At 42.9% G+C, this 12,137-nt stretch overlaps 1 protein-coding gene across 1 annotated transcript in view; it reads right to left on the bottom strand.

Annotated features, from left to right (window-relative positions):
• Positions 1 to 5,839, bottom strand: part of LOC144797641 (uncharacterized) — a 353,681-nt gene extending 347,842 nt beyond the window's left edge. The window contains exon 1 of the mRNA XM_078668345.1: positions 5,805 to 5,839. Within this exon, the coding sequence (XP_078524471.1) occupies positions 5,805 to 5,823 (19 nt within the window). The 5' untranslated portion in view covers positions 5,824 to 5,839. The remainder of the gene's footprint in view (positions 1 to 5,804) is intronic.
• Positions 5,840 to 12,137: the final 6,298 nt, after the last annotated feature.

The following is a 12,137-nucleotide window of genomic DNA, read 5'->3' as shown; positions in this document are numbered from 1 at the left end:
GGATTCGGCCATGCGGTTCGGGCTCCGCCGGACGAGTATAAATTCAAGAAGAACAGGGGGAGCTGGGAGACCAAATTGGAAGGAGACAGCAGCGGAGAAAATGCGAGATATATATCCGAGATCCGGCTGGGTAGGTGACGGCCAAAGCGGTGTGCCAGAGCCAGTCTCCCCTATAGCTGTCGGTGCAGCTGCCCCGGGATTTGGCCATGCGGTTCGGGCTCCGCCGGAATTAAAGAGGTGATCAGGAGGTGACCGAAAATCAAGAGTTGAATAGTACTTGTATTTACTTTCAAAGAATATTGCTTGGTTCTTGAATACATTCTTTGATTTCATCATCCTAAATACCACCACAGTTATTAGGCTTCCAGCAAGTTGTTGAGATACTTTGCGATAGTATTGAATTCTGCAATTTATGATGAAAGTTGGTTCCCTGTGCACCCCAACCTTTTTTTAAGATGGTCACTCACTTTATTCGTAAGTGTGGTTGTTGGTAGTATTTCTTAAGTCATTAATTAGTAATCCAGTAATTTGGGAAAAGCCACTCCAACGCCCATGGAAAGCCTCCCGGACACAGAGTAAGCTGACGCAGCAGTTTGCGTTGCGTCGACTTACTCATGATTAATGAGGCCACACAAAGCCACGCAGAGTGGCTTTGCGTCGCTTCATAAATCTGTATGACAACCCTGCGTCGCACATGTACCACCTTACGTGGAACAAAAGTGACGCGTGGGTCTCATATTTAAGCCTCTAAATACCATAATCCACACTCTGCACTGGTTTGCAGCATTTTGGGCAGATTTACAAGCCTCTTGCCTGCCAGTACGTCACTATTGTGACGCACTGGCAGCTTATTTGCCTGCCCCAAATTTAGAAGGACAGGAAAAGCCACGTGGCTTTTCCTGTCCTTGTAAATATGGCCCCTTTGCATGCAGCACTTTGCGTGAAAGGGGTGTTCCAAGGGTGTTGCTGTGAGTGTTCCCACGCAACACCCATGGAACCTGACACATTTCCAGATTTACGAGGAATCGTAAATCTGAAAATGCGTGTGAATGCAACACCTCCCCAGGGGAGGCATAGGAAGACGCAACGAGGATAAATGTATTTATTTCTCCTCGTTTTTGTTTCCTGTTTCTATATGTGCTGCATTCCGCAGCACACATAGAAGGAGGAAATCACCTCTAATGATTGTTTTTGTTCCGGAAGGGTTCCCTTCCTGCCCATAAACAATCATTGAAACAATGCTGTTTTTCAACTTCTATCTGTGTTAATGCAGCACACATATAAGTTGAAAAACGGCATTTCAGATTGTTTATGTGCAGGAAGGGAACCCTACCTGAACAAAAACAATCTCCCCACGACGCAGGCGCCCTTGCACCATGATGCAAAGGTGTCGGCGTCAGAGCATGGCAGCAGTTTGTGCGCCAGCGCAGGGGGAAGCACAGGGATGCAACATATTGTTGTAAATATGTCCCATCACTGTGCTTTTTAAACTAATGACTTGCTGCACCGTGCTGTGTTAGTTTATTGTAAATCTGTCCCCTTGTAACGTAAAGCTGGCGCAGAGCATTGATAAATTTGGCTCATGATCTAGTGTTCCTTAAGAAAACGCTCCTCTGCGCCTTTTAAGCTAGCGATTTATTACCTCCTCTGACGCTGTTGCTATTTTCCTATAAAGCTTAGCAGAATACTTATTATTAGCAGGCTAGCTACAGCGTTCGAAATGTTCCCATTTTCGTAGATACTTTTCTTCAAGCAAATTGATTTGCTGCCACTAGATGGCTCTAGTGTTCTGTTGTTGAAACGCTTGTTTCTTTTCCTAGAAAGCAATACATCTGCTTTGTGTCTCTTGTGCTGTCGCAAGCTGACGGACATCACTTAGAGACACTGGAATTTCCCCGGGATTGCTGGCTAGGGATCACCTTTCTGAGCAGATTGGGCTGCCATCCGTGATCCAACCATGCCAACTGGACCCCATTTTAGTCACATCCTCCTTGCTTTGTGGGGCTAGCCTTTGTCTGACCATATTTGGCGAAGTTATTTTTTGGTTTTCACACTGGCAGCTTGTATTCACCGGCAAGTTATGAAGTCAGGGATTGTTCAGGTGACTGCAACATATAAGGTCTGGGGGGCTTTTTTGCAAGGCCTTTGCGTCGCCGGTACGTCACTTTTCCCATATTAAAATGACGCAACGTCGGCGCAAGGGGCTGGTAAATGAGCCCTTGGAGGATACTCAGTGTTGCTTCTGTCTCGCGTTTATGAAGCATTTAATTTTCCCTCTGTGTTACTAATCTGTCTTTTAAATTTGTCTTTGGTGCTTCTTATCTGTCTTTCAAATTAGCCTATGTATTCACTTAGGGGCTTATTTACAAGGCTCTTGCGTCGCCGGTACGTCACTTTTACCATATTAAAAATGACACAAAAGTGGCGCAAGAGGCTTGTAAATAAACCCCTTACTTAGGTAGTAGTTTTTGGTGGTGCGAATTTGCTGTTTTTCTCTGTCACAGTGGCTGGGATCTGCTGTGGCTCCCTAGGGATTGTTGTCTCACTTGGCTAAATTGTAGAGTTTTGGATTGAAAAGTTTCTTTGGGTATGATCAGGAATATTAAGGTCTCTTTTTCGATGCCATTTCGTAGTGGGTGTTATCCAGTTGTGCTCAACAGGTATTATTACAGAGCAGCAGGTGCCTACTTTTTTTTTTTTTTAGGCTGGTGCTCCAATTCATATTTCTCGGAACTCGCTCCTGAACCAGAAGAACAATTTGACAACTCCATTGAATTACTTGTGTCCATTATTTAACCTGGGAACAAACATTGTGGAGCATGTTTAATAATATCCCACCCAACGACTACAGCAGTGCTGTGCAGTGCAGCATATACGCAAAGTTGGGAACATGTGGAGAGTTTGAGTGGTTCACTGGTAGTGAGTGAACTGGTGTGAGCTTTGCCAACAGCACGAGCGGGCACTTGGTGGCAGCAACTTTCCAACAGCAGAGATATCTCCCAGCCATGCAACAGACAATGCAAAGCTGGACTCCCAGAGCAGAGAGTCAGGGACTTGTGCCCACCCCCTCTGAGGGAGTCGAGGATGCCTGTGCGGGCCTCTGATGGCCATGCTGGATGACAGCGAACGACCATTACAACGCGGTCATTACACCGCAATACATTTACATTGCGGTCATTACAACACAAGTCGTTACAACGACTTGCGCTGGATGGAACTATACACTATGGAATAGTATGATTTACTATTCCAACACCTTCCCTACTGTTACGTAGGCTGGAGTTGGAATAGTAAATCATACTATTCCTAAGTCTAGCGCCTCTAGCGTAAGTCGTTGTAATGACTTGCGTTGTAATAACTGCGATGTAACATACCGCGATGTAAATGATCACGTTGTAAAGTCACATACTCTGGATGACTCATGTCTGCCACCACTGAAGACCGAAAAGATAAAACCACCACTGCTGTGACAGGCACGGTGTGATTTGTGCTGTGTCCTGAAATTTCCATGAGGGGCTTTCACCCTTTGGAAGTGTCAACTTTACATTTATGCCAACGCTCAATCACCCCTCATTCTGGCTCGGCTCCAGCCCTGTTGTCACTGGCTCTGCATAGTGTCATGTTTGCCCACCTGCTGACATCTCTTGCATGGTGCAACCCCAAGTGTGACAGAGCGGCTCAGCACTTGTAGATAGGGACTGTTATCTGCCCTTTGGCTATTCGTTCTCTTATAGGACAGGAGCTTTGATCAATATTGGCAAAACCCATATGTATTTTATGTGCAAACAAACACACAGGCATAGGCGTGCACAAGTGCAGTTTGATTGTGTTAGTACTTAAAAGCCAGACCTACTGTCTTTGATATTGCTTGTTTGCCTTCATGGGGTATAAGGTAAATCTATTTACCATCTGCCCAACTTCAAGGACCCCATATTGAGACTTTACCAACGCTACTCATTCATTCCTATTATTTGGCGTCAGCCATTCTCTTGTCTTGTCATTGTAAATTGAACTGTGTGAACGTATAGACTGAAATGAAGGGTGACACTGAGAAAGGTGCGATCGTAAGAGAGCAAGCTAATGCCCCTTCAAACTCGCACTGAATGGGTTGCCTTCTACCTCGGATTTTTTTAAGGATGTGTTTATTTATTCAGAGTTTTTGCTCATATAGTGCACGCCACGTGACAGAGACTAGGGGCCTCATTTATGAGGCCTTGCGTCAGTTTTGCGCTTCCGATGCGTCACTTTTTGTGACACATCAGCGGCGTAAAACATGCCTCCTGTTGCGCACTATTTACAAAGTGACGCATCTAAGCAGATGCGTCACTTTGTAAACCCCTGCGCTACATTATACCTGCGTCAGGTATAATGTATGCAGGCGGGGGCGTTCCCCCACCAAAAGCCTCGTAGAAGTGACGCAGTGAAATCTATGAGATTTCACTGTGTCACTTCTAGGACGCCGTTGCGTCAAAATCTTGCGCCTGCCTCACAGCAGGCGTAAGACTGACGCAGGCCCTTTCACATGGGGCTTGCCCCATGTGAAAGGACGCATTGCTAGACTTGCGTCACTTTTGGGACACACTTCAGCAATGCGTCACTTTTGTGCTTACAGATACGTCAGAAATACTGACGTATCTGTAACTCCTTGCGACATGATGCGTCATACATTAAATATGACGCATCAGGTATGTCGCAAGGAGTGCGCACTGAGAAGTGACGCATCACTGCTTTCATGCAGCGATGCATCATTTCTCATGAATGAGGCCTTAAGAGACTTAGGGGCAGATTTACAAGCCCCTTGCACCACTTGTGCGTCACTTTTAACATGGGAAAAGAGACGCAAAAGTGGCACAAAGGGGCTTGTAAATCTGCCTCGCTGTCTGCAATCATGTCTCAATTTGCCCCCTGCTGAGTACATGTTTTCCCACATTACAGAACATCCATAGACCATTGTGGGCAGCTATCTGCATATATCACTATAATCAAACTCCTTACCCAGACACAGTGGAATGAAACAGTGGAAGCAAGTGCCTTATGTTAGCCCTAACTTTACCAAACATTGAGGAAAACACCCTGAACTCAGAAAACTGTGACATGTAAATACCCAGTATCTACCAACATCAAACCAATGTTTATTATCTTATCTTGTGAGGCTTGTATGGCATTACAAAACATTAAAGCACAATTCAGGACTTTACCACGTATTTTGTACCTTGCATTTCTTTACCACAAACATACTGTTACAGCGCATGGCATTACCACGAAATTGGTAGTCTTTTTAAGGTAAGTATTAAAAAAGTAAGTTCATATACACACATATATAGTCAAAACAGAGTTACCCCTAATGGAAGAGCCACTTTCAAGTAGGTGAAAATCTCCTTTATTTGTATCACGAAGGCTGCACACCAGAGGAAAAGAATCCATCAAAATTAAATGCCGTGTTGTTGCCAGACGCGTTTCAAGTCCCCTGACCCTTTCTCAATGGCAACGGCGTGGTTGTGAACATCAGACCAGTGAAAGTGCAGCTAATTATATTCAATGTTAAGTCCCCAGTGGGCGTGGCTACCACTCTAGCCTCCTGGTCTTCGTAGTTACAAAGTCCGACTTGCTGCACTGCTTGTCCTCCAGTGAGGTGGTCTTAAGTAACACACAATACACCTTGATACTTCCTCCGTGGGATGATGTGATTACTTGAACCGTCAGGCTTGAAACGCGTCTGGCAACAGCACGGCATTTAATTTTGATGTATTCTTTTCCTCTGGTGTGCAGCCTTCGTGATACAAATAAAGGAGATTTTCACCTACTTGAAAGTGGCTCTTCCATTAGGGGTAACTCTGTTTTGACTATACACACATATATATATATATAATTTATATTTTGGGGGAGACCCCAGAAACCATCCCTTTTTTAGTTACCCCTACCCATCCCTAAACCCTAGAATCCCTATAAATACCCTTACTACTCAATACCTTTGCCCATTCCTGAATCATTAAGCCCTAAAAATACCCTTACCCACTCCTAAACCCTAAAAACCACCTTTACACCTGATATTCTTACCCACCCCATAAACCCTAAAAATATCCTTACCACCCTATACTCCTACCCACCCATGAACCCTAAAAAAAACCTTACCACCTTATACCCCTACCCATTCCTACACTCTAAAATACCTCACTAAACTATACCCCCTACCCTACCCATCTCAAAACTACTACACAATCCTAAATTTAATACATCCACCAAACCCTACACCTAAAACCTTAAATCTATCTATCTATCTATCTATCTATCTATCTATCTATCTATCTATCTATCTATCTATCTATCTATCTATCTATCTATCTATCTATCTATCTATCTATCTATCTATCTATCTATCTATCTATACATATATATACACACACACATATATATGTACACCCACACGCATATATCTATATATAATTATATATTCTTTCATACCATACTTGTACGATTGGAAGAAGGCGCTGACTCCGTGGGTCTGAATCCAAACTTTTATTCAAGGATCAGTGTCTGCTTAGACGCGTTTCGGCGTTGCCGCCTTGTTCACTTATATAATTATATATACGTATATCTATATCTATATATCTATATATATATATATATATATATATATATATATATATATATATATATATATATATATATTTATACATAAATAATATTTTTAGGGATGGGTAGGAGCATGGGTATAGTTTGGTAAAGGTATTTTAGGGTTTAGGGATGGATAGGAGTATATATATATATAAAAATATATATATATATATATATATATATATATACATACATACATATATATATATTTATATATATACACACCAATGACGCTATTATTCTGTTGTCAGCAGTGTCAAAAACAATTGCATATCCACTATCCGTCATGTGAACAAGGCTCGTGGAGCCGAAACGTCTTTGACTAACCTGCACTGCAATAAACGGTAAAGGAAAACTTCATTGGTCCGTGTCCGTGAGCTTCTTTATGCCCTGGCTGGTGTTATCCCGGAGCAAGGCGAGACAGCGGAGTCCAGAATATATATATATATACATACATATATATATATATATATATATATATATATATATATATATATATATATATATATATATATATATATTTCAATCATTGCCCTGAAATTGAAAACGCACTCCATGAAGGTTGGATGACAATCCTTTTATGGCGTGAACTCGGCATGCCACACCGAGTACAATTTGCCGACGCGTATATATAATTTATATTTAACTGGGGAGAATGTTTGACTTGCTCCTCATTATGTCCATTATCTGTGCGTCTTTTGCTTTCTGGCCCTTAGTGCACTGGGTATGCCCAGATGTTGGTCCCGGGCTCACTCTGCCATTGGATTCAAGCTAGCCTGGCTGATGAGGGGTGATGCCCCGAAACCGGTCCCAGGATGCTTGTTTCAGGTCCAAGGAGGACCTGGCTTGGCAGTTCCGTCTGGACTGTTCCCATGATTCACAGGGTCTAGAGTGATTTGCATATGGTTGGGTCTAAACTGGGGTGGCATAGTGAGCAAAAGAACGATGGATTTAATCAAGATCTATTGACTGGGGGAGATGTTTGATTTGCTCTGCATTCTGTCCATCATCTGTGTGTCTTTTATTTGAGAAGAATGCATATAAAAGGGAGCTTGGATCTTATTGAGTAAACATGCAGATGATTTTGACAGATTAGTAAAAGAGTGAAGCACCCACACTGTCCAATGCTCACAGATGAGACAACTCACTATGCTACCTTAAAAATGTGTACATGCAAGAATTCATTCTGGAAGTCTAATGTGGGCAGTAAAACTCCCTGCATCACCAGAAGCCGAATCATTTAGACAGTCATGATTTTTAAATCTGATAGTGAAAATACATAGGTGGAAAGTGGAAACCTTTGGGGTCCTAAACAAGTCACTTCCCCATCAACATCTTCACTATGTAGATGTTGGAAAGCACACCTATGCCCCCTTCCTATGGAGGTTCTTGAGTTAGGGTTTTGTTTAGGGTCATCTCCTGGATCTCCTTCTTCAAAGCAAGCAATTTGTAAGTATTACAAGGCAAGGGAGTCAATATCATTCAGGACTCTGAATGGTTCAAAGAAAATGTGATTTAATATTCCTTTGTCACTATTTCCAGGATCTATTAGCATGAAATTACTGTTTCTCGGCTCGTGAAAAATCATTGGATCCACTCTTCATTGTCAGAAATTATGTGTATTTGGAGGTAATGTTTAATTAGCATTGTAGTTTCCTGTTCTAGACTAATACTTATCCTAACCCTGACTTATTGAACCCAGATGCTGATGGCATGCTGAATAACCCTGATTGCAATGGAAGAAGCAAAGTCTATTTGACGTGGTATGGGGTTTTCATTAAGGTGGCTTGTTGGACAACAGTAGGTTCCTGGCTGGGGTGCACTGGGAAGCCAGTCTTTGCTGGTGGGCCCATGTTACAGCAATCCTTGAAATTGTGCAAACAGATTTTGATGTAATCGGTGGCTCCAATGGATTGGATTGGATTTCACATGGTATTGCTCCTGAAGGTTTCAAAAAGGCTGTCTGGTTTAGTAGTCCTTTTAAATTATCTGTCAGTGTTTGTGAAAAAACCTTAGTAAACGACTTTATTGTAGTCAAATCAATCCATTGCTAGTAACAGGGAGCATTTTCCTAATTAACGACAATTGGCAGTTGTCTTTCTTGACAACTGTGTTTGGGGTGACTGAATGAACGTTTTGAACCACAGATGACATCCAGGGTTGTTGCGTTTTGCCAAGTGGTTGGCGTGAAGGCCACTAGAAAGGAAGCATGTAGAGGTCTGACCCACCTAGTATCATTTGGTAAATTTTTACTGTGTTCAAGCAGAGGAAGATTTGTTTCATCAAGAGGTATGTGTGTTCTGAGCATTCCACAATGTTGCTTGTGTGATTCCTTGAATGATTGTTGATTCAAAGTGAATTCGCAAGTCATCATCATTAAATTAAAAATGGACCTGGTGATGCATATGTGCAAGATTTGTAGATTGCTCGGTCACAACTGGGGTGGTGTGTTCAGCTAAAAAACAATAGATTAAACCCATATCTGTGACTGGGGGTGAATGTTTGCATTGTTCAGCATTACGTCCATCATCTGTTCTTTTTGGTTTTGTTGCCCTAAGTGGGAAGTGTATGCCCAGGCCTGAGTCCTGTGCTTACTGTGCCCCTGGATTCAAGCTAGCCTGGGTGATAAGGGGTGATACCCCAAAACCGGGCCCAGGATGCTTGTTTCTGGTCTAGTGAGGACCTGGCCTTGCCAGTTCGGGCTGGACTGTTCCCATGAGGAGCAGGGTTAAGACTGTTTTGGATATGGCTAGGTCAATCTGTGGTGGCGTGATGAGCAAAAAATTGTGGATTAAACCCAGATCTGTGACAGGGGTGAATGCTTGCATTGTTCAGCATTCCATCCATCATCTGTGGAGGCACAGAAATATGGGATAGCAGAGGTAAGTGGAGCTACAGAAATATGTTATATCAGATGTCACATAGCAGACACTGGTGGAATATCACTTTCAATACTACGAGTCAACTATTCCACTGTCACAAATTCATATTTGTTGGGATTGGCTGGACAGAAAAGAGGGGATGTAGTTTCCTGTTGCTCAGGACAGGCCAATCTTTTGGTATAGAGTCTTTATACGCAATTATATGGTAAGCTATGTCAAAGACTGAAGAGAAATCAAGAAGTACTATTAACACTGCTTGTTTGCTTCCATTCAGGGTGAATAGGAAGCATGCATGGTCTCAATTCCTTGCAAGAGCCTAAATCCCAATTGCCAGGCATTTAATACATTGTTCTCCTTCATGTATTCTTGAAGTACATTCTTACTTCCTGCTCCAGAATTTGTTGAGGTAAGTCAGATTAGAAATTGGCGACAGTTTGTCATATCTCAAAGCTCATGTGAGTGCCACTTTAATGAAGCTTTTAAAACACTCCATTGATGCAAACGGATATCATCACACTGCTAGCTAAGACATCAATACCAAACACGTATGTTGGACCCCCACCATAATTGCCTTGCATGAACACTGCTTCTGCAATCTCAGCAGCCATCTGTTTACCCTGACAGATGCACTCCAAAGAGATTTGCTTCTGCTGTTATTCTGTGCACTGGCTTTGAAGAGCATCCTGTATTTCATCGAATTCTCCACCTCAATTGTGTGGCTATCTCCATGCAATGCAGGCATGTGATAAGTCCTAAAGAGATTCCTTAATTAATCACCTAAAGACAGAATAAGTACAGATCTGTATGGTAGTTGGCTTTATTAGTTAAAAAAAAAATACTGTGTTGCTTGCATGCCTTTGGGTGCTCCCATGTCTCATAGGAAAGTTCCTGTGTCTTTGCACCGCTGCTGCTTCCCTGAACGCGGTGGCAGTGGAGCATGCAACCTGTAGATGTTGTAGATCCAGAGGCACTTCTTCTACCGAGGTGATGTGGTATCACCTTTCCCCACATGCAGACCCTGCAGGAACCCAATCATGAGGTAATGGCACTTCCCCTTTACTCTTACAAAGATGTTCTTCTAGGATAAGTGACATGTCTAAGCCACCTCTTGAAGTCAAGCAACGGACGAGCGTGATCGTGTGTCCCTAAACCTCTTAAATGAGTTGGTCTCCTGGGTGGGAAAGTGTGACTTCAGCTTCATCTTCACAGGTCACTTTTTTCTTTTTCTAGATAACACCCAAAGTTGGACAAGTATGCTTAGATGTTGGCCCTCTGTGCCATTAGACTCAATCTACACCTCACAAATGAGCCCAAGTAGGCCACAACTTGCCTGATGTTGCTTGTCTTCCTGTCCAGAGGGGACCTGCCCTGACCATTCCAGCTGTACTCTTCCTATTGGTTGAGGACCAAATCTGATTTGCATATGGTTGGTCTCTGTCGGAAGTGGCATAGTGGGCAACAACAGTAGACTGGAATGTAGTCAGTTTCTGAGAGTAATAAACGCGCTCCACCCATGAACGTTTTGTTTTCCCTAGTCTCTTGTAAGGCAACCAACACCCCTTAAGTACACCTGAGTGTTAATATTATTAATGCATGTCTGTCACAATTCATTGTTCCCACACAGTCTTCGTTTCTCAACCATATATGGGCATACACTTGTATTTGGGGCTAACTAGTGCAATTAAACTACATTTTTAAAGTAGCAAAAGGTGGTGAAATCAAATGTGATTGGTGCCACAGCAAACAAAGACACAGCACACCCTTTGACTAGGTGAGTGTAAGTGGCAACTGGTGAGCATGTAATGGGTAAAATCAAAATCATTTTACCCCAATACCACAATGATGATAGTTATTACGAGCGCGGTCGGTAGTGGGAGTACCTGCCGGGCGGTGACATGGGGAGGGGAGGGGCAGGGTGGGGGGAAGTAAACTATGGATTTCGGAGGTTTACAGGTAAGTAAACCTATAAATAAATAAAAACGAATTTCGTAGCGTGTACTGCATCCCCAAATGCGATGCAGTGTGCGCCACGAAATTCGTTTGATTTATTTATAGGTTTACTTACCTGTAAACCTCCATAATCTATACCTTACTACCCCCCACTCCCACCCTGTCCCTCCCCACGTCACCACCCGGCAGGTACTCCCACCACCGACCGGTTATCACACAGTAACCAGGAGGGTGGATCTCTGTAGGGGTGGCTTGGAGAATAGCTCTTTATATGTGGATGAGTTTAGATTAAACTGGGTCACAACTTTGAAGCCTGGTGGGGTGTCTTGGGAGGAGAGAGGGAAATCACTGACTGAACAAAGGAAAATGTTTTATTGAAAATTCCAAAACTTAAAACCTGTGCCTGAAACCATTACCTTTCATGGGTCAAGTTAGCCCCTAAAACAAGTAAAAACCTATATAATATATTAGTCACAAAAATGTATTCTACCACCTCATTGACTCCATTTGGACTTGATTCTCCAAAATGAAAAAAAACCAAAGGAATTGTTTATGGACCCTCACGCACTCTATTGGTGTCATGTTTCATCATCGGGTTTCACCCTGGCGAATGTATGACGTTACCACGCAAACCTTTCCAACGCATGCCTTTACAACGCAGTTTGTACATCGCAACATCCAGTACAATGC

This window comes from Lissotriton helveticus, chromosome 1_2 (genome assembly GCF_964261635.1).
Source record: "Lissotriton helveticus chromosome 1_2, aLisHel1.1, whole genome shotgun sequence".
NCBI lineage: Eukaryota > Metazoa > Chordata > Amphibia > Caudata > Salamandridae > Lissotriton > Lissotriton helveticus.
The sequence above is the reverse complement of the archived record's forward strand: the minus strand, read 5'-3'. Positions and strand labels throughout refer to the sequence as shown.